We start from the raw sequence: 23,313 nt of genomic DNA on the forward strand, positions 1-23,313 counted from the left end.
CTGCTGGTGGCCTGCGGACTAACACAAGCGATGTCAAGTGCGGGGGCCCAATTACTCAGGAACAGGTTCTCATTTGGACATTGGGAGGGGAGGGCTCACGCTGGAAGCCCTGAGCCTCTGGCGCCTCCAAATCTATTCTCAGCAGGAGCTCAGCGACACCTGTGTCCCAGAACTGAGGCCAGGCCTTGAGTCCACACCCAGCCAGAGCCAAGGAGCCAACTCCTCGAGGGTCTATGCCTCCTGCCTCCAGTGGCTCTGTGTCTGGGAAATAGGGGCCCTGGCCTTGTGCCCTTACCGGGGCAATCCATCCCCTGGTCCCCCTCTCAGATCCTGGGCCCTGGTTTTCTGGGCTACTTTAACCAGGGAAAACGCATTCCTCAAATATAAAAGATTCAAACAATGCAATAAAATAGGTCATACCCACAAAGCAACATAACGGGGCGCCTATTTTGTTGTTCTTTCATTCATTCAAACCGTATTTATTGAGCAACTACTATGTGCCAGTCTCCAGGAGCCATTCTAGGTGCCGGGGATACAGCAGAGACCTTGAAAAAAGAAACAGTCCCTGATCTTGCTGAGCTTAGAGTCAAGTGGAGGTAGGGAGGAAGGAAATGAATTGATAAATAAGTGAAGCAGACGCAATCGATTGATTGACTGGGGATGGCGGTTCGAACAACACACGCCTTCATTTCTCCTAACTCTGTTCTCTTGTATTCCTTCCTCTCCATTTTACAACCATTTTACAACATCTCTGGCTATTCTCCCCGATTTCTGCTCGGTTTGGTTCTCATCACAATAATAATTTCTGTTTTAAAGCACTGGAAAGTCTCATCCAATTAAAATGTCAACTTCACACGCAGTTTAAACTTTTCGCCTGCCCCTGAGCTCAGACCTGTCTTGGTGTCTCATTTCTTGGGTGGAGGGGAGGGGAGAGGAGAGGAGGAGAGGAGAGAGAAAGGGAAAGGATAGGAGAGAAGGAGAGGAGGGGAGGAGAGAGAAGAGGAGGAGAGAGAGGGGAGGAGGGAAGAAAGGTGCAGCTGGCTTCCTCACTCTCCTTTCCCTCCTCACCTTCTCCTGACCTAAGCCAGGAGGAAGATTGGCAGAGTAGAGGCGGCATCTTTTGTCTTAGCTGGGCCTGTTGGTGACTTTCTGTTGGCCAAGATGGGCTGACTGGAATGTTCTCCAGTGTGGCACATGATCATCCAGATCCAGTCTCTACTGCTGGGCACTATGGCAGAAAGGGCTCTGTCCCAATCTATTGCAGATGGATGCCCTCGTGAGCTGAGCTTTGATGAACATCCCATGTCCCCAGTCACTACATTCAGAGCCTCTTTCTGCTCTGGTCCTCTCGTTGCAACAGCAGCCCTCTGGGTATGGAGAGGAGGGCATCTCACCCAAGCCCCTCAAACCTGCTTACCTCCTTCAGAGCCCACGTGGCCTCAGGAAACTCACAAACCCTCGTGCTCCCACAGGGCACATGTGCAGTGTGCAGTGTGCAGTATGCGGCTACCCTCTCTCTAGTTGGTGCCTGAAGGCTGCCTCCTGGATTCTCCAGTCACTGTGTTCACAGACACCCCGAAGCCCCAGGAACACAAGAGCTCTGCCACCGAGCATCAGGCCTGTGGCTGCACTATGCAGCCCTCAGCTCAGGACCCCTGGCTGCAGTGTGAGCTGCCAGCCTCCCCTTCTCATGGGCATCCTCATCCCTGGCTCCCCATTGCAGGGCTGTGACCTGTGGAGGCATCCCTCCATGGAAGAGAAGGAGAAAAATTCAAAGTGGTATGTACTCCTCTGAATGCACTTCCACCAATCTCCTTGGAAATTTCTAGCTTTCAATGATGTGTCTGGGACGGGGTGGTGGTCACAACTTCAAACCCACTTTCCCTCAGCAAGTCTCACAAGCACCCAACAGCTCTATTCAGAATAGAGGGCTGCCCAGCTACTTCCCATTGTCCCTGGGGCTCCAAGGTTTATCAAACTTCCAAGGCAGTGGAGTGCCTCATTCCATCTGCTGTTAAGATGATTTCCAAGAGTGCAAAGTGTTTGAAAGGCGATAAAACAATATGAGGCTTAGAGAGTAAGTGGGATGGGATCGGGCAGAGGAAGCTGCTTTGGACCCAGCAATCAAGGTGAGACAGAGACAAGACAGAGCAACTGAGCAGTGACCTGAGGGATGAGCATTGCAGGCAAGGCAGAGGCCCGAGTGGGAACACCCTCGCTGGGCTTAGTCAAACTAAAGAGGCCCAAAGTGTACTGAGCAATGGGGTAAGTGGCGTGGGATGAGGTTGGAGAGGAGGCTGGAACCAGACCCTGCAGGGCCTTGCAGGTGATGGGAAGGAGTTTGGATGGTGCTGGAAGGTTTGCAGTGGGAGGGATGATATGTGATCACGCCGTAGCTGCTGTGTAGAACAACTGCATGCGGGCCAGGCCAATGCCAAGCATGCTGTCGTCACTACTGCCTTGAACCCTTGCACTAACGCTGTCATCTGGGTAGGAGCGTCTGCATTCAGCAAGCAGGGAAACGGAAGCTCGGGGATGTTCAGTCACTTGTCCAAGACTCCCCAGCTGTTAGGTGCTGAGGCTGAATTCAATCCAGGACTTGTAGACTCCAGTATCTTGGCTTTTCCAAGAAGAGTGTGCTACCTTTCTAATGGAGGTGGGGAAAGCATTCTGCCCCCTCCCATGCCACTGTGAACAGGTGCCACTGCTCCAGCCAGTATGCCTAGATACTGACGAGGAAGAAGGATGTGCTACACTGGGAGGGATGGCCTTGGTTGACTGTTTCAAATTGACAAGGAATTCCATATCCCCAGCTAATAACTATGCTGGACCAGGGACGGAGACATTACTCCAAGGGTGACCAGGTGTGGGGAAGAGGCGGCTGACTCTGCAGCCCCAGGGACCTAGGCCCCTAGGTCTTATTGCCCAAATGCTGCCCCAGAAGGAGAAGCTGGAGCTGTCAGGTCCACAGCCTGAGTCTGAGTGGGTGCTGCAGTGAGACTGTCACATGAATGGCGTGTTGTGACATTTGTCTTTTGGAGGGGCTTGGGGTGTGTTACTTCAGCATTTAAAAACCCCTCCTAGGTCTGAGAAGTCTCCTCAGCTTATGAGTCTGGGTGGGCAGCAGGATCTGCGCCCTCTCAGAAAGCCCAGATGCTCATTTTCCAGGCTGCCTTGCAGCCAAGCTGAGAGCAGGCATCTGAGGCCTGGCAAGCCTGGGAGCTGGTGACACAGACAGACAGGGACGGGGAGAGGGGACTCCAGTGTTCAATGGGGTCAGCATCCGTGTCCTCCCTGGGGCCCGGTGAGGGCTGTGGCTCTGACTATGCGTCCCTCCCCCACATTTTTCTCTTCTTGTCTTGGACTTCCTTCGCAGGAGCGCTCTTCTGTCAGGAACAAAAGCTGGGTCTCTGGCAGTTCTCTATAGCCCCTCGCCATTCATTCAGTGGCTCAAAGAATAGAACCTGGGACAGGCTGTTCTTGGCCCTGAACAACATGAGGAAAAATAAACAAATAATGTATTTGGTGACTGAGAGAGTTCCCTCTGCATCTTGAGCTCTTTCAATGAGATATCTCGCACCCAGTCCTAAGGGCTTCCTTCACCGGGACCAGCACCCTGGGTTTGCCTGACTCCACACCTGCTGATGCCAGGGCAAGAACGTCTCTGGCTGCCCTGGATCCCAGAACTGATGCTTCCCACAGTGCCCAGCATTGCTGACATGGGGCTAAGAACAGCGCCAGTCCCAGGAAAATAAGACTCCAGGGCCACCTGCCACTGCTCAGGACCCCACAGATGCAGGGTGTCCAAGGCGGCTCATGGGTGACCCTCAGGTACCCGGCAAAGGTCACAACAGCTTTGTTTGACTTGAAGATAGCTCTTGCAAGATCTGTTTTGAGTCATCCTGTGGCATTTAGCCCTCCCTGGGTGACAAATAGAAAAGCTGGGGTTGTAGGAGCCAAGGTGGGAGCCCCTCTCTACTCCCACCCTCTCAGCCCCACCAAGGCCCAGGCTGTGCTACTCCTCCTCCTTTCGAGGGATGGGGCTAAAGAAGAGAAGAGCTCGGGGCTCCCCTTGATCCCAGAGCTCCAGGGATCAAAACAAGCATCAGCAGCATGAGAATGTCAGGCGACCTCTCTCGCTCTAGTAAATGTCAAAGCTTTTAACTAAAAGGCTTCATCCCCCAGCACCAGGTCTGAGCTAATCTCATAGGTGTCAGTACTGGGGGCCTGGAACCCTCTTCCTCCTGCTCCTGCTTTGCAGAGAAGCGCATGGGGAATTCCCGCCTCTGGGAATTTAGAGATGACATGACAGAGATGGCATTAGGAGATGAGAATGCAACCAAGGAGGTCTCCAAGGTGGCATGTGGCCTGGACATGGGGACGATTGGGCCTAGCAACTTCCCAAGCAGCCTATTAATCACAGCCAGCGGCCAGCTCCTCTCAGTCCTTCTCCCAGGCACACAGCCACCTCCATCACCAAAGGTCAGCAAGCCACCTCCCAGGGCTACCCCCAGCCTGACTTGCTTTATAGAAGTCACGGGCGCCTCATCCTCACAACAGCCCACACTCGCAGTGAATCTTGACCATTATGACAACTGGAGAAACTGAGGCTCAGAGTGGCGGAGATTCTCAGAATCACATAACAATAATTGTTAAAGTCAGAATTTTAACTTTCATCTGTCTAACTCCAAAGGGTGTGTGTATGTGCGTGTGTGCGTGTGTGTGCGTGTGTGTGTGTGTGTGTGTGTGTGTGTGTGGTTTTTTTCCCAGCCATAATCATATTGCCCCCTACAATCCCCAGAAAGGAATCTGCTAGGAACACTGGTTTGGGGGAAAATTTTAGTAAAATATGTGGTTCAGAAGTTGGCCTTGGTATCCATCATAATCAGCAGCATGGGGTAGTTGCCATGCCTGGGGTCTGGGCTCTGAAGGCGTGATCGAGTGATCTCACTGCAGGCCTGGCTGTCCTGTGAAGATGCCCTTAAATATATGAATATTGTCACACATAGCTGCAGCACACTGGCAAGGGAGCTGCTCCCCTCAAGGGGCGCTCAAGATTAATTTGCAGGATTCATATTTGGAATTTCTGAGAGAGTGGTGCAGGTTTGGCCCCCGGCCCCCCAGCCCCAGAGAGCAGCTTTGGCTGCACATGAGGGTCAGACAGCAAATCTCCTTTCCTCCATCCAGGCCTGCAGTCTGTGGCACTGAGGTCAGCGCCAGCCACAAGCCCACCCTGTGACTCGCCAGCCCCGCTGAGCCCCTCCATCTATCATGCTGCAGGCCGACTCTGAAATGCAAAGTCATTCTGTCCTCCTGACCTCCACTCCCACCTCACACATCTATGGATTTGCTGTTCAGAAAAAACATCTGTTCCCTCCTTTGCCCCTGACATACGCATCGATCTCATGCTAGCCCAGCTGCCTAAGCTCACCGCTCTGGGAGACAGACGCTCAGTCTCACCAGACACAGATGGAGGGGACTCTAAGGGATGGAGTGCAGGTGGGGACTGGGGATTCTGACGAGGTGAGCCACAGGCAGGGGCATTATTCATGCAGGGACCTCCTGGCCAAGGTCCTACGTCAAGGTCAGAAGGAAAGAGTAAATGATCAGATAGGCTAAGACAGCAACTCAGCAGGCCAAGGAACTCCTCTCCCAGGACCTGCTCTACCCTTAGAGGGGTCCCGGACAACCAAACCCCAAAGGAGTTGGTCAGCAACCTGCCAGCCCTAGGCCCAAGGTCTGCAGGAGCAGGAAGGACAGGCCAGAGGTGCCAGCTGGGATGCCTGGGTCCCCCACACTCTTCCCACCCCAGCCTAGCACACTGGCCTTTCTCCGGGTGCTCAGTTAGGTTAAGCTGGGTCCCATCTTGGACCTTTGGGGATCCCTCCCTAGAAAGCCTGCCCCCACCCCCTGCAGGGTGGCATCAGCATTTAGACCTGGCCCTAAAGCCCTCTTCTCTGGGCTACCTTCACCTCCACATCCCCAGCACCAGCACCCATCCCTACCATATCCCTAGCATGCAGCATCTAGTAAGGGCACCAAATGCACACCCAGACGTATGAGTGAAATGAATTAATTCTGAACCTGCTAAAGGGCAACCAAAAGGCCAGATTCCCTAGAAACATGAATTTTGCGGAGGGAAATGAACCCCACCCTATCCAGCCCATCCTAAGGCAGGGACTTGGGATGTTCCTCTTGATGGGGCTGGGGCTGAGGCAGGCAAGGCAGGCAGTTGAAAACGGTGCCTGTCCTGGTTCCCTGCACCAGGCTTGGCCTGGGGTGAGGGGGTGGGCAGGGAGTGGGGCCAGGGGTAGCTAGGCTCCACCAGCAAAGAGCAGGACTGAGTCCAAGGTGACTATTAGGTAAACAGTACCTAACCATTGTGAGGGGCCAGATACCAACTCAAGGGGTACAGAGAAGATCTAGGCACAGCACTTCCCCACCATGTCGGAAAAAGAGACTAAAGACCAGACCTGATATGTTGTAAGACTCAATCAGTATTTACTTAGTGAATAAGTGAATGGATGGATGGATGGGTGGATGAATAAATGGATGGATGAATGGATGGACAAATGGGTGGGTGGGTGGGTGAATGGATGGATGGATGAATGGACAAATGGGTGGGTGGGTGGATGGATGGATGGATGGAAAGATGGATGGATAGATGGATGGTTGGATGGATAGATGGACAAATGGCTGGGTGGGTAAGTGGATGGATGAATGGGTGGATGGATAGATAGATGGATGCATGCATGCATTAGGTAGCCAAGGGGACAGCACCAATGATTCAATGTGCTGAATGCTCCAACTTCAGCAACATGTATTCATTTTTCCTACTATGTGCCAGTGAACAAGAGCAATGAGCTCAGTGTTATGGCTTCAATGACCTCCACTCAAGATGGGCCAAGGAACCAGTGAAGACTCTCCTAAAAGGCAACATTTGGGCTAGGGTGTACAGATGAGTAGGGGGTCAAACGTGTTGTTGTCCCTGGATCCCAGAGGCTTCCATCAGGACTTGGGGGAGGGCAGATGAATGGGCCTTACTGCCTAACTTGGCACCACTGTATGCTTCAAAACAAAGGAGAGAGAGGATCCAGGAAAAGAGGAAGGTACTCTAGGCAGAGGGTGCCAATGGGCACAGCACAGTGAGAACATCAAGACCGGGGTGGGGGAATTTGCTGGGAAACGATTGTGCCCTAGGGGAGCAAGCTCAGCCTCTCAATCTACAGGGAAATGCCCGGTGGGGAGGGATGGGAGAAAAGAAACATATTGCATGACTGCGTCTTAAAGGTCTAATTCCAGAGTATTGCATCACCCCCATCTTCCAGGTCCAGAAAATGAGGCTCAGAGGGAGACTTTCTGATGAGTGCAGGGTGCAGATAAGACCATCTCCAAAGCTACCGCCTTCCCTCGTCACACCAGGGCATAAGCAACTGATAACAGCTGTCAGTGTGGGGTAGTGGAGGGAACACTGGGTTAGAAATAAGTGTATGAGGCTTGAGTACAGATAGCCGATGACTCAGTGTGTGAACTTGGTCACGTGACTCCAACCAGATTACTTCCTTCTCTGAGCGTCTGTTCCACCCTCTGTGAATGAGAACAATCACTCAGCTCCACAAAACGACGGCTGCGAAATTGCTGGGTACAAAATAGGGCACTTCCAGGGTGCAGCGGCTGTTGCCCTAGCCACCCAGCCTCCTGGATAGACAGTTACATCATCTGTGAAATGGGCGTTAGAATTCCTACCTCCCAGGGCAGCTGTGGGCAAGAAAGCAAAGAATGTGTGTGAGAGCCCAAGCACTGTCTGGCACATAGTAGGTGCTCAGCAAAGGCTGAGGGGCAGCTGCTGTCCACACACATGGCGCCAGTGACCCAGGAAGGCACTTCAGGAACTGAGGGCAATTCTAAGCCTTGGTGACTGGTCTCTGCCATTCTCCATTTCAAAGGCTTTTCAAAAGCAGCTCCAGACCCAAGCAGGAGGCCAAAGAAATGCAGGGGCTTTCCCAGATGGAATTTTAGAAACACACAGGATTGTCTCCCTGCACAGAAGGGAAGCTGTCTTCTGCGGTAAACAGACTGCTGGTTTATGTATTTGTCATTGCTCATCAGGAACTGAGGCCAGGAAAGGCCCTCTGCAATGGGGGCACAACCCCTCAAATTGCCTCCCCTCCAGATGCTGCCCACTGGAGCTGAGACTGTCAGATGCCCTAGGGCTTCTACCCCAGCGCCTCTGGGCTCCCCAAAGCCACCTGCTGCCCCCGCTAGAGACCTGGGCTAGTCCTGATCAGGGCAAAGAGTAGCACTGACAACAGCCCCAGGTGGTATCTGCACACGCAGCTCAGTAATGCCAGCTGCCTTCGTGACAGCAAGCCATAGGTCCAAAGCCCACCCCCCACAAGGACATTCCCAACTGGTCATGGGTAGATCTCCCCTTTCCGGCCACCTTGGGCATCCAGGACAATTTGCCACAGACAGGAGGGCTAATGGGGCCCATGCTTGAAGCTGCTCAGCTCCAAGCCCTCCCCGGCCACAGAAGACCTTTGTGCCTGTCCTCTGTCCTCCTCCCCAGTCCCAGGCCAGGCTCAGCTGGGGTTGGGGAGCATAAAAACACGCATCTGAATCAAGGCTCCAGGAGCCTTTGCTCCTGCCTCCAAGAGGTGAGGGAAAATGAAGAGCAGGCAAGGGAAAGCCTCAGAAATCACTAGATGCCCTGGAATCAAGCCCTGTCCCACCAACGCCACATGGATTTCCAGGCTATTAGTCCTTCTGTAATTAGGATTCTCGCCTCAAATCTTGTATCTTTCTTCCCCCAAAAGATTCTCCTCCAGGCTTCACCGCTGCCCTCTGGCGCTTCCTTGCAAGGCTTTTGAAGAATCCTTTGAAGAGAAGCAGCTTCCTTTGTCAGGGGCTGCAGAGTGCTTTACCTCCCTACCCCCAGGGTGAACCCACAGAAGTGGGAGATGAGGAACAACACGCTCTGCTGCGTGGCCCTGGGCAAGCGCCACAACCTCTCTGGGGGGTTTGCACATCCTTACCGCCAGGGATATGGGCGGTAAATAAAAGAGGCTGGCACAAACCAGCATCAGCTCCCTTCCGCTCTTCCTAAAATGTGATGCCCAAGGATGGGCCGGCCTCCTGCTGTGCCTTCTTTCGCTCGGGTGCTATTCTCTGCCCAGTGGGGGACATTTGATAAGTGGAAGAACCCTGACTCTGAGTCAGGTTAGAATCCCAGTTCTGCACTTGTCAGCTGTGTGACCTCAGGCAAACAACCTGGCCTCTCTGAACCTCAATTTCTTCATCTATAAGTGGGAACGCTAACGCCGTGCTGAGGGCTCCATGGGACAAGCATGTAAAAGCACCCGGCAAGCAGCCAGCACGCAGCAGGTCTGCACAGTGTTCCCCCCATCGGGGGCGGGTTGGGACTTGAGCACTGACTGAACCTGGAAGAAGCCATTTCCCTCCTTTTTCCTAGAGGAAGAATTGTGAATTCCTGGGTCTCAGAGGAGCCATCCGCTTTGGGGGTCAGAAAAGACATCCTTCTTTGAGGAGGGGGAGAACAGAGGGAAGGGATTGGGGGGAATCACGCCTCCCCCTGGCATTCTCTGGGTCTCTCCCGCAAGGATGGGGGCGGCCAGGGACTTGGGCGGTGTGGGGCGCCACCTGGCGACCAGAATGGGTAAGACAGGAGTGGAAAGAGGACGGCGGTCAGGGGAGGAGGGCACAGCGAGAGAGAGAGCGGACACTCTCCCAAACACATGGGCGACACACAAGATGAGGAAAACGAGCACGGCAGCTGATCATAGGAGCAAATTTTAAAAATTAAGTGGCCAAGATGGTCAGGGAGCCTCACTGAGAAGTGGTTTTAAGACCTGAATTTGGGGACTGGATATGCAGATGTCTGGGAGGACAGCTTTTCAGGTAGAAGAATCAGCCAGTGCGGGGGTCCAGGAATGTGCCTGGATGTGTTCCAGGAAAGTTCCAGAATGAGCAAAAAGGCCAGGGACAGAAAGCTAAGGCAAGAGGAGAGGTCAGAGAGATGGCAAGGGGATGGGGTGGGGGTGGGGTGTTGGCTGTGCGTCGGGGTAAGGGTGGTGGCTTTTACTCTGCATGAGAAGGGGAGCCACTGGCAGACTTGGGGTAGAGACAAGAACTGATGGCATTTTAATCCTCTGGCTGCTGTGCTGGGATAGACTGTGGGGGCCAAGGGCAGAGCGTGAATAGTGCCCAAGAGGCTTCGGCAAGAATCTAGTGGGAGGTGCTGCAGCTTTGGCCAAGGTGGTGGCAGTGCAGGTTGTGAAGGGGTGTGGTTCTGCGGGTGTTGTGAAAATGGAACCGGTGGGATTTGTTACGAGACCAAAGTGGACGTGAGACGAAGGCCGCAGGGTTATTGGTCTGAGCAGATGTCCAGATGGAGTCACCACTAACTTAGACGGAGAAGGCTAGTAGACTGAGGAAATATCAGGAACTTAGGTTTGAACTTGCTAAGTCTGAGATGCCTGGGAGATATCCAGGTGGAGACAGCAAGAAATACAATGCTTCCTAAACTCCAGCATCCATTCAGTCCCCTGGAGGGCTTGTTAAACCAGACAGATGGATGCCGCTCCCACCCCGGCACCCCTGAGTTGCTGATTCAGTAGCCCCAAAATGGGGCCCAAGGTTCTGCATTTCCAGCAGCTTCCCACGTGATGCTGGTGCTGCCAGACTGAGAACCACACTTCGAGTAGCACCAAAGTACCAACTGGATGTTTGATGCTGGTGTTCAAAAGAGAGATCCTGACAGGAGACAGAATGTTCAAGTCATTGGCACGGCAATCCACAAAACTATATGAGCCCTCCCAGGGAATGTGTGTGTGTCAAGAGGGAAGAAAAGAGCATTAAGTGCCGAGCCCCAGGCTCTCCAATGGTGAGAGGTTGGCAGGTTAGGAAGGACCAGCAAAGACTGGGATGGGAAACCAGTGAAGGAAGAGGAACACCAGGCAGGTGTGTCCTGAAAGTCAAAAAGAGAAAGGTCGTGAGTAATATGATGGATGCATTTTGCAATCTTTTTTACACGCAAGAGGAGATTAATAGCTCATAGCATTCCCAAGCATCGCTGTTAGGGATTGTAGCTCCAGGCTGGCAACCCCTAAATCACAAACTAGATTGTCAAGGGGCCTTCCTGGAATTCCAGCTCTGTAACTAATATGCTGTGTGGCCTTAGGCAGGTCACTTCACCTCTCCAGGTTTCTCTTGCTTCCATATAGAAATGCAATAAGAAAACCTTTTATTTATTATTTATTAATTTATTTTTGAGACAGAGACTCACTCTGTCACCCAGGCTGGAGTGCAGTGGTGCAATCTCCGCCCACTGCAACCTCTGCCTCCCGGGCTCAGGCAATTCTTGTGCCTCAGCCTCCTGAGGAGCTGGAATTACAGGTGTACGCCACCACACCCACTAATTTTTGTATTTTTAGTAGAGACTGGGTTTCACCAGGTTGGCCAGGCTGGTCTCGAACTCCTGACCTCAAGTGATCTGCCTGCCTTGGCCTGCCAAAGGGCTGAAATTACCGGTGTGAGCCACCACATGTGGACAAGAAAACCTTTTAAAGTAGATGTTTTAAGAGTCTCTTTCAGTTCTGAATCTCTTTGTTATCCTAAATTTTACCCCCTCAGAGAGGCCTTCACTGACTCCCCTGTCCAAGGTAGCTCTCCACCCAAGTCAGCACAGCTGTCACAGACCCGTCACAACCTGAAACTCTGAGCATGCTGCTGTTTACTTCTTTGCTATCAGTGTCCCTGCACTCCGTAAGGTCCAAGGGGGCAGGCTCCGTTTCTGTCTTGTTCCAGGTTTTGTCTCCAGCCAAGTATCTTTGCAAGGCTCTATTTTTATTCTGAAGGGAAATTGGGTGCTATTGGTGGGTATGGAGCAAAAGGGGACAGTGATCTGTCTCGGATGCACTAAAGGGCTGCTGAGCCACACTGATTGGCTACCACGGCAGGCAGAGAGGACAGGAAGGAGGCCAGGCAGGGGCTGCCCAGGCCCGTACATAAGTGGGGGTGCAGGTGACAGTGGCCAGGCCCTGCCTGGGTATATTTTGAGGGTCAAGCCAACAGGACTTGCTGGTGGGCTGGATATGGGTGTGAGAGGGGCAGGTTCTCCCAGATGTGACTCAGATGTGACTTTGAAAACTCCCTCGACACCTGCCTGGGGAAGACAGCGAAAATATCAGGAGTCTCATTTTATTAATTCTGAGAGTTTTTTCTATTAGACAGTGAAGTGGAAACATCAGGAAGGAAGCTGGAAATTGGAGTCTGGAGAGCCTAGCCAGAGACGTGAATTGTGGTGTCATCAGCAGAGACAGCATTTAAATCTGTGACACTAGATGGGTTCACCAGGGGAGTGAGCATTGACACGGAAGAATAGAGCAAGGCTGAGCCCTGCGGGGGCAGAAGGGCACACAGGGACAGTGGAGGCAGATGGCAGAGGGTGGTGTGCCAGTAGCTCTGAAGGCCAGTGCTCTACCACAGGGGGATGGCTGCAGAGGGGCCCAAGGTTAGGAACCAGGAAGGACTGTCCCAGGCCTGCCTCCTCATGCTAGCAGCAGTGATTCACCCTCAAGGACAATATTGATTGAGCACCTACTGCATGCAGAGATCTCGTCAATAGCTCAGTTAATATGACACAGCCACACTTCCTGATCCGAGCTGTCTGAGCAGGTGTTTTCCATCCTGGACTTATCCCCATTTCTTAGAAAAAGAATGGACTCAAAAAACAAATAGTTCCCCCAAGATCACACAGCAAACCAGTGTTGAAACTGGCATAGAAACCAGCTTTTAGGTGGCACAAGGTAGGGCCAGAAATGAGGTGAGAGCAAGCATTTACTGAGCACCTGCTGTAATCACCTTCTACATACGAAGTGCTCTACCCACATTACTGACTACTCAATAAATGCTGGTCTTGTAATTCTCACTTTGCAGATGGATAAGCGGAAGCTTAGGGGTTTGAAATGACCTCATCAAAGTCAAGGCTTCTAAGTGGTGGAGCCAGGCCTGCAAACCAGGCTGTCTGAATCCAAATCCACCTCCATGTTCACAGTGGGGTGGCCCCACCAGGATGGTGGTCAGAGTCCACTGAATGGAAGCATGTGTACATTCAAAATAGACAGCCAATCAGCAGCCTCCCATCAGAAATGTCATCTTTACGACAACAGCATCAATTCCAGGCATATCCTGCATATGTGAACCTAGAGGGAAGGTGGATTGTCCTTTCCAGCCACTCCCTGGCCCCTGAGAGTCCCACAGACCCAGAACCACGACGCTTGACACTGTCTCCACATCCTTGCTCCCCCTTATCTTCAGGCCCCAGGCGTCTGGCCAGGCTTTCTCACTGGGAAGTCGCCACTCCAACCAAATGACTGCCCGCTGCTCCTCACTGGCCTCCCTGCTTCTGCCATGGCCCCCCCTCTTTGAGTCCATTCTTCAACCAGCAGACAAAGGGGTGCTCTACACAGCAGTCAGGCTGTCTCCCCTCTACACAGAAGCCCTCCAGCACCTTCTGTCTCACTCAGAGCAAATGGCAGCAGCCTGCACACTCCAAACACATCCCCCACACCTCACCTCCTCCCTCTGGCCCTCTGCTCCATTCCCTTGTATCTGATGGATCCATTCCATAAACATGGCACCCATGCACCTGCCTCAGGGCCTTTGCTCAGGCTGTTCCCTCTGCCTGGAGCACTCTTCCTGCAGACACCCATGAGGCTCATTTTCCCTTTAGTGAGACTTTCCTGGTCGCCTCTTCCGGATAGCAACACTCCTCTCCTTCCCTGCCCTCCTATTCCTCCCTGACATTCATGCCACATAACAGACTCTGCGGGGCCTTGGTTTGTGTGTTTCCTTCCTCACTCCCCTACTAAAATAAATGTGAGTGCCGTGAGGCCAGGTCCACTATCTGTTGTGTACCCCGCTTTTTGTCTACCCTTAAATGGTGCTGCGTCCGGAAAAGGCATGCGGTCGATATTTGCTGAATAAATGAATATCAAATAAAGTGGTGTGGGAACTCCAGGGGAAAGATATGTCATCTTTCACCTTCTGGGTTCAGCTCAAAGCAGAGAAGTGAGAGGTACCCAAAAAGGACTGCGTGTGTGTGGGCAGTGGGAGGTGGGGGGCAGTGTTCCAAGATCTCCAAGGCCTGAATTTTAAGCATGGTTTGAGATGCCTGCAAGAGGGGCTGGCATTGCTAGATTTATAGTTTGCATTTCAGAGAAGGACAGCCCTGCCTCTGACCTTAGCCTGTGCCTCAACAGCCTGCTCAAGGAGATCCGCCCTCAGTGGGAGGCAGCCAGGCCAGCTTCCAATCCCACCACCGCTTGCCAGGTGTCTCTTGGGCAGCAGCTGCCTTTGCTCGGTGGTCTTCAGCTTTGCTCCCTGCCAGGCATGTGCTGGCTTCCTGCCTGCATCATAGTTCATGGAGTCCTCTCAGTCACCTCTGTATGGCCGGCAGCATCCGCAGTTCTCAGTGAGAAGAGTGCGCTCTCAGAGTTAAAGAACTTACCCAAGGTCACACAGATCTGGGTCTCAAATGCACACAGTTTGACCCCGCAGTCTAAGGTCTGGACCACAATGGAATAAGAAATTATTTTACCATTCTGAGTGGCAGTCTCTGAAAACTAGAGCAATAATTGATGCCTCTCAGGGGGTAAGAGTGTCACTTAAAGGTGATAATGAAATTGTCCTCACCCTGCTCTCCATTAGATCTCCCTCCCCCTCTCCACCCTGGGCCAAGCGTCCAAGGCAACCCTGTGTGATGCATTGTTTTTGGGAGCAACTAGGCCCCCACATAAAGTGGTGTCTTCCTTCAGCTCCTAACAAGTCATGTGGTCATTGCCCACACTGCAATGACAGAGGAAGCTGTGGGGGACCCCCTCTCCAAAATCTCCGGGCTTCCAGCATCCCTGTGCTCGGAGGCCATGGCTGTAAATTCCAGCTGTAACCAGCAGAGGGCAGCAGCAGCCTGGGAAAGGCCCAGAGGCTCAGGCCTAAGGGAGAGGCCGGTGTCTCCACCCTAGGAGCCCATTTCCTCCGCAGCGGGAGCAGACGCACAAAGAGGAGGACAAGCCAGTGTCTTCTGGGGTGGAACACCTCTGCTGCACCTGCAGCAGCCTTGCTTTATATCTTCACAAGCTTCCTCATGAGACTGACCCAAGGCTCTCTGGCCGCTGGTGTTGGTGATGAGTAATAATAATAATAAACGGAATGCCTTCTGCTTAGATCACCTTTAGTTCCCCCCCCCCCAGCATGACAGTAGACTCTGCTTAGAGTTACAGACAGCCCAGCAATTACTGAGTGTCCACCCTCCTCACCTCCTCCATACCCACAGCACCCAGCCCTGAGACCCGCTCCACTATCACCTCCAGTTTATAAGAAGTCAAACTCTGAACAGAATGAGCACTTCAAAAAACGGGCATATTACATTTAAGCCCTCAATCTGTTGGGTATTTAAGTAAAATGGACACGCCTCCAGGGAGTCGGGGGCAAGCGCAGGCTCTCGGGACTTCCTGAGTTGGGATCCTGGCTCCACAGGACTGCGTGACCTCGGCAGGTTACTTCATCCCTCCAAACACGCTGTTCTCATTCACAGAATGGAGATGATCACAGAGCCAAATTCATAAGGGTGTTCCTTGTAATACAGGTGAATATCCATGCCCAGTAACTGCTGGAACACCTGTGGTTTCGAGGATAACTTCTCTCCCACTTCTCAGTGGCCCTCGGAACCCTCCTCTCCTTCCATCTGCCCCGCCTCCATCACTCCGTAATTGAAAAAGTCATGATTGTGCTGCCAGGTGTAGCCTGCTCACAGGTCAGATCCCCGCTCTGATTCAGTGACTCAGCTGGATGCAGTTCGACTGTGTACGACCAACCCGCTCCCCCAGACAAAAACATGATTTTGCTCACACATAAAAGAAGGCAAGAGGAGGTAGGTACAGGCCTGGCACCGCAGCTTCAAGAATCAGGAAGAAACTGGGTTCCTTCTGTCTTCTTGTTCTGCCAATATCACCCCATGGCTGCCACTTCGTAGCGCAAGAGGGTTGCTGGAGCACCACAGCTCAGTCCTATAGGTGACAACAGCCTGCTCTGTGAGAGTGGCAATGGCTTCCAGAGAGAATTAGAGAGTAGAATCAACAGGACTTGGTGACAGATTTGCCACAGAGCTGGGGAGCAGGGAGGCCCAACGGTGACTCCCAAGGAGCTGATGTGAGAACCATTGTTCTCATCTCCTGAGACAAGGTCAGTGGTCCCATGGCCAGGAAGTGGAGGGCACTAGAGAGTCACAATGTGCATTAGCATATCAACACTGTGAGTAGGCACGCAGGGAAGAAAGCTGCCCAACCTGGCCCCATGCTAGAAAGACATCAGCAGGGTCTGCAAAATCCTGATTACATCTCGTGAGCTTGTACCTGGAGCTGCCATCTTGAATTCCAGGTGAATACTGGACTTTGGTTTGAGTTGTGTGCCCCGGATGATTTTGGTCCCAAATTATATAGGCCAATATCTAGAGTTGGGTTGAAATAAAGCATATCAAGGAAAAATTTTGCAATGAGATTTTTTTGACTGGTACGTCAGGCTTTTGACCACAGAGCAGCATCCATCACTCCATACACGAACTGGGGATGTACACTCAGCCAGGAGGGAACATAAGGAGGGGGACAAGCCGTGTTTACTAACGTCTCTCAGTGTGTGCCCGGCGTGTTCATGTATATTCAGGAAGAAGTGTTGGTATTTAAAATCCTCAGCCCTTGCCCGAGTCCCCAGCATGCATCCCAGTCTGGAGAACTGTAAATCTTGGAACCATCCTGTGAGGGAGACACCTCGAAGAAGGCAGGCTTGGCATGGGATGAGTAGAACCGATGCACAGCCAATGCGGGGAGGGGAGCATCGTTGCTTAAAGAGGAACCAAAACTCCACCCCAGAGTTGCTAATTCCTTTTGGCTTGCAGTTATGCAGAGGATTAAAAAATCCAACGAATCACAAATTCTCTGGTTGCTAAGTAAAAAGAATATGTTTTGGCTGCTGCTGTTCCCTTCCCCAAGGAAAAGATTCAAGCAGAGGTGGTCCCCATCTCTCAACACAGAAAGCAACATCTCTTAGTGCCACTAGATGCACCTGGTTGCTCATGGCACTTTGGGGCCCTCTGCCCACTGGCTTATGGGCATGGCTTCCCTGTCACTCTGGGTCCCTGGGAAGAGCCTCTTTCCAGATCCCCCCTCTGTGCCTCATCCCGTTTCTCCCAGGCTACTGACTTGGTCAAGGTCAAGGCATGAAGAGAGTCTCGCAGCAGCCCTGCCTGGCTCTGCTCTGATGAGGGAAGCCTTTTCAGAGCCTGCCTCTCCTTCAGCATGAGGGGCTGCTCGGGCCCAGTCCCAGAGACCATGCCGATCCCAGTGGAAGATGCTGTCACCCCCATCTGTGTTTTCTCTTGCAGGTAAGTCATGTTCCAGCAGTCGGGAGGGCTGTGTGATGACACACTTGGCAGTTTGGGAGCAAAAGCCGCCACAGTAAGACACGATTGATTCATTGCATCTCAACCTTCTGCTGGGGTGGACTTTCATGCGTGGATTTCTGTCCCCAAGAAGGCTTCTCTGGGTCTGGAAAGGGCCCTAGCCTTGGATGGGGGAGGTAAAGGGGTGGCGGCTTCCAAGTACAATGGCCAGGACCCGGCTCCATTGTCTGTGCATGTAGCTTGCACTGGGCTGCCTGCTCCAAGGGAGGCATCTCCCACGATCTATGACATTGGCTTCAAAGAGCTGCTCCTGGCAGCTTCCAATGGCTGAGACCTACTGGCATGGGATGGAGGAGTGCAGGGAGCTTCCTGGGACCTCACTAGTCCTGCCTGGATGCTCGAAAGGCCCTCGTCCTCGGTGGCATGCAGCCTCGGCTGTTCCCAAACTCATGGCATTCCACCAGCCACGTCACTTACCCCCAGCTCTGTCGCCCTTCCCATCACCTTTCTCTCACCCATCATCTCACATCAAGGTTTCAGCCAGTGGGAAAGAGGTTTAGACTCCAATTACCTGTGCGTGTGGGAGGTTGGATTGTGACGTCTTTGTAGGGCCAGGCTTCTGAAGCAACATTTGATTTCTGGCACTGAAATGTCAAAGGGTCTTGGGCACCAGCGAGGGCAGCATATGGAGCATCCACCTGTGTGCAGCCAGGGCTCTCTCCAGCTCACTGGTGCTGGGGACATGCTGGGACCAGCTGCCTCCTTGGTGCTGCCTCTTCACCTTCTCCAAGATTCCAGGCCTGGGAGCCTAGAGTGAACCAGAGCCTGGACAAGAGCCCTCTCTTAGCTCAAAGGGAGATGGGAAGAGTCTCGGCCAAGTGCCATGCAAATTCACATTCTCTGGATTTTAAGGGAAATGGACACGCCAGGATCATACAAATTACTGTTCCCAGGACGCCTTAGGAACAGGTTTTCCCAAACAGTTTGCAAATGCTTTCCCCTAGTGGTTGAGGGTGGGCTCCCAGGGTTCTGGATCCACTGTGACTGTGGAATGAAGGGACAGTTGTCCTCAAACTCCAGCTTTAAGAAATTAAGTCTGGGGCTGGAAACCCCCAGCATCCCATTGAGTCACACAGGCCCCAGTCTTGTATGGCTCCACCCTGTCCCCAGCCTGCAGGGCTCCTCCTCCAGCTGTCCTCTCTCCACCAGGGTCTTCTGCCTCCCCGTTCAAGTTCAAATACCCCTGAGAAGGGGAAGGCAAGAAGACTCGTATCAGTAGCCAGTGTTTGCTGAGCAATTCCCACCTGGAATGTCATGGGGGAAGCCATGCAGCGCCCCACCCCCTCAGTGGGAAGTAAGACCAGGCATGGGAGGGAGCGCAGGACCAGGCAGCTAGGCAGTTGCCCTCATCAGTCGGTGGCTGGGTGACAGCTGCACTTGAACCCTGGCGATTGTCCTTCACAGCTCCCCTTTTGGCTCTCCAGACTTAAGGAGGGAAGGGGCACTGAGAGCCAGCAGCTGCCTGTCAGAAGCAGGGCAACCTGGAAGGCAAAGGAGAGGGGACTGGCATGCAGTGAGCGCCAACTGTGTGCACACAGTGCCAGCCAGGAGCTTCACACTCATGATCTGCAGTGCCACAGCTGCCCAGTGGCTGTGGAAGCCGATGATCCTGGCCTTCTCCCAGTGCACAGCCATTAGAGGGTCCAAGTTCATGGAGCAACTGTGGGGGCAGCACGGTGTCTCTATCAGCCTCCAGTTCTGCTTTCCAAACATTGTCACCATCACCAAAGTGAAGCCTCAGACCCACAGGCCAGTGCTCCCGTGCCTCATAGCCAGGAGGAAAGGACAGATGTGGCGAATCTGGAAGGAGATTCACTTCAAGCACCGCCCCCACCATGCCCCCTATTTTTTAAACTTGTGCCCCTGTGAAAACTGCTTGGGTCTGCATCAAACCCAGCTAGGGAGGGCTGAGGCTAAGGGTAAACCTGGGAGAGTCGAATTTCAGCGCAGTGATTAAAATCAATATTCCACGTAATGCAATGAAACCTGCTCACATCGTCCCATGTAAACTTCAAAGCCACAGCCCTTTTGCAATTGGGATTATTATCTCCATTTTACACTGGAGCAAACTGAGGCTCTAAGAGGTGAAATGATTCACCCAGATAAGAAGTGATGAATACAGATAGATGTGGTAGACTGAATAACAGCCCTCACAATGGAACCTGTGAATGTTCCCTTAGATGACAAAGGGAACTTGCAGATGGGATTAAATTCGGGCTCTTAAGATGGGGAGACATTATCCTAGATTATCCACGTGTGCCCTCAGTGTCATCACAAGAGTCTTTATAAGAGGAAGACAGAGAGTTTGCTACAGAAGAGGGGGAGGCATGACAAAGAGCCAGAGGCTAGAGTGAGACCTGGAAGGAGTCATGAGCCAAGGTGTCTAGGTGGCTGAAAGCCAGAAAAGGTCAGGAAATGGGTTTTCTCCATGAGCTTCCAGAGGAAACCAGCCTGGCCAACACCTCAACTTTAGCTCAGTGCAACTGACTCCACACTTCTGGCTCCAGAACTGTAAGAGAATAAGTTTGTGTTGTGTTAAGTTAGCAAATTTGCAGTAGTTAAGGACAGTAGCCATGATAAACCAAAACATCAGGATTATACCTCAAGGATCCTGATGCCCTCCCTCCTCTCCACTCTGCAGTGTGCTGGAGCCCACAGGGCTCTGCTGCTGGGAGTTAGCATCTAGTTGGGTGCTTTACCCACTCATCCCCCAAGCTAAGCAGATGTCCAGAGCTGAGATGGGGCAACTTTCAGGCCTCAAGTGGGGGTAGAGAATCCCTGGGCCCCAGTGCAGCTTGGCCTGAAGATCTGAGTCAGGCATCCAACCTCTTCTGCTCAGCTCTTTCAGGCAGATGCGTGTAGCAGCCTCTCTTGCTGCAAGGGTCCACCACATGTGTGATCCAAGGCTTCTGGTGCTGGATCCAATTTAAACACGTGAAGTCATGGACCACCACGTGTTATCGCTACGTCCCAGGATCTGATGCGTAATAGGTGCCCAGGAAGTAAGATTCGCCTTCCCCAGATTAAGAACACAAAAGACAAACTATCCACGGCTGCTGTGAGCCTCTCATCAGACCTCAGCCTCTAGGACAGGGTCCCTGCCTGTCTCCAGTGTGTGGCCTTTGTGTCCTCTTCACCCTCCATCCCCACAATGGGATGGGAAGTCATCAGGAAGGCAGAGAACCTGCAGGTAGCAGTCGGTGCTCTGATCGCAACTGGCTGAGGGGCTGTGGGTCAGGGCTGCCATCCCCTAGCTCTGTGCCTTCATCTGTGTAGTGAGGCACTCATAGCCCCTCTGAGGTGGGGATGAAGTGAAGAGGTGACATGTACAAGTGAGTTACACATGTTCTGGTTCTATCACTCACCAGTGCTCACTGGGTGGGTCACTGAACTCCCCTAAGTGTTCCCCTCCCCATCTGTAAACCATCAGTGCAAACTTTTACGAGGCAGGGCTGACCTGGAGCAGGAACCAGTGCCCCTCTGCCCTCAGTGAAGTCTGACAGCAGTCGAAACCCATGGAGGGTCCTGGGAAACAAAGCCAACAGAGTCAAGAGTGTCAGATGATGAGGGGCTTCAAATGCCACTTTCATCCTGTTCTTTCTGCAAATATTTACCGCATACATACTCAACCTCAGGTTCTGTGCCAGGTCCTGGGGATGTAATGGTTTCCATGAAGAAATAAGGTCCCTGTCCTCATGGAGTGGCCTGACTATGCCCAAGGCAGTCAGCAGCCAAGTGTGGGAGACTCTTGAGCAGAGATTGAATGTGTTCATATCTGTGGGCATCAGCCTGGCTTTGCTGAGTGAGCTGCATCAGAGTGGAGGAAGCCAGAAACAGAGTCCAGTCTCCATCAGATCCTGGACTGAGGAGAAGGGGCTAGGTGGAGGAGCAGCCTGAGCACCTGCCTCTCACCCCAACTGGGTGCTGATTTGTCCCCATGGCCCCAGTACCCAGGCATATCACTGAGTAAGCTCAAGACAAAAGTGATGAGTGGCTCAACAGTGTCCGGGGCAATAGAGGGAGAGAAGAACTCAAAATGACTGAGGTTTTCAATGACCAGGAAATGGAGGAACCTTGAAAGAAATGGGCCATCAGCAGGGAAACTAGCTAGAAGCCCAGAGTCCAGTCGACTCTGTAAGGCCCCAGTGCAGGCATTTGACTTCAAATCACAGGCAGTTCAGCAAAAGCCTCTTTGCTACAGTGATTATGGTGAAGCAGATGTCCAGAGCTGAAATGGGGCAACTTTCAGGCCTCAAGTGGGGGCAGAGAATCCCTGGGCCCCAGTGCAGCTTGGCCTGAAGATCTGAGTCAGGCATCCAACCTCTTCTGCTCAGCTCTTTCAGGAAGATGCGTGTAGCGGCCTCTCTTGCTGCAAGGGTCCACCACATGTGTGATCCAAGGATTCTGGTGCTGGCTCATTGGCTATTTGAGCATGAGCACCCTTGTTGATAAAATGAAGAATGGGTGTAGATCAGCATTTCCCAAAGTGTGTTCTTCTCAGAAAATTAGGTTCCTGGTTGTCCATAGAGGTCTCACTCTTTCTGAAAATATTCACCACACACCTACTCAACCTCAGGCTCTGTGTCAGGTCTGTAGTTATGTTAGAAAAAACTCATGATTACTGGGATTAGTCACTTTAAAGCCTGTCTGAGTTGGGTCACAAATCCACCTCAGTCAGGCTTTAAATGGGGAACAGGGTTTAAATCGGATTTAAACATTTAAAAACTATGCTAACAAAACAAAAGAAAGTGAGAGCAGCTAGACTGATTTCAGACAGAGCAGACTTCAGAGCAAGGAATATTGTTAGGGATAAAGTCGGATATTATATAATAACAAAGGTGTCAATACTCCAGGAAAACATAACAATCTTCAATGTGTATGCACCTAACAACAAAGTGTCAAACTACAGAAGACAAAACATGATGTAAATGCAAGGAGGAATACATGAGTCAACTGTTTCAATTGGAGGCTTTAACAGCCCTCTACCAGAAATGATGGACAGATCCAGCAAGTAGAAAGTCAGTAAAGGCATAGTTGAATTCAACAACACTATGAATCAACTGGATGTAACTGACATCTATAGGCTACTCATACAACAGGAGTGGATTACATATTTTTCTCAAACCCACATGGGACATTCACCAACATAGACCACATTCTGGGTCATTAAACATAACAAAAGTGAAAGAATAGAAATCATATACTATCTGCTCTCAAATCACAGTGGAATCAAACCAGAAAGCAATAACAAAGAGATAGCGGGAAAATCCCAAAATACTTGGAGATTAAACAACACTCCTAAGTAATGTAGGTCAAAAGAGAAATCTTAAGAAATTAAAAAAAAAGAAATACTCTGAACTAACTACAGATCACACAGACATTAAAACAATAATAAAGGAATATTATAAACACATCTATGCCCACAAATAATCTGCCAAAATTTACACAAGAAGAAATAGATAATCTTAATAGCCCTATGTCTATTAGAGAAAACAAATCAATAACATCCTTTTGAAACAGAAAGCACCAGACCCAGATAGGCTGATTGGTAAATTCTAACAAACATTTAAGGAAAAAAATGTTATAAATTCTCTACAACCTCTTTTAGAAGATAGGAGCAAAGGAAATATTTCCTAACTCATTCTATGAGACCAGTAGTACCCTAATACCAAAACCAGACAAAGACATTATCAGAAAAGAAAACTACGGAATAATATCTCTCATGAACATAGATGCAAAAATTCTCAACAAAGTATTTGCAAATTGAATACAACAAC

At 51.6% G+C, this 23,313-nt stretch overlaps 1 protein-coding gene across 5 annotated transcripts in view; it reads left to right on the top strand.

Moving 5' to 3' along the window:
- Positions 1-23,313, top strand: part of KCNIP1 (potassium voltage-gated channel interacting protein 1) — a 388,725-nt gene that overhangs the window by 270,047 nt on the left and 95,365 nt on the right. Inside the window, exon 2 of one of the 5 annotated variants that reach the window (XM_035290381.3) lies at positions 17,268-17,458. The exons of 3 other annotated variants lie outside the window; for them this stretch is intronic. In XM_035290381.3, coding sequence (XP_035146272.1) covers positions 17,425-17,458 — 34 coding nt within the window. In that variant the 5' untranslated portion in view covers positions 17,268-17,424. Of the gene's footprint in view, positions 1-17,267; positions 17,532-23,313 lie in introns of all 5 variants that reach the window. One more of the 5 variants, XM_035290391.3, reaches the window with a different exon arrangement.

Source organism: Callithrix jacchus, chromosome 2, assembly GCF_049354715.1.
Source record: "Callithrix jacchus isolate 240 chromosome 2, calJac240_pri, whole genome shotgun sequence".
NCBI classification, from domain to species: domain Eukaryota; kingdom Metazoa; phylum Chordata; class Mammalia; order Primates; family Cebidae; genus Callithrix; species Callithrix jacchus.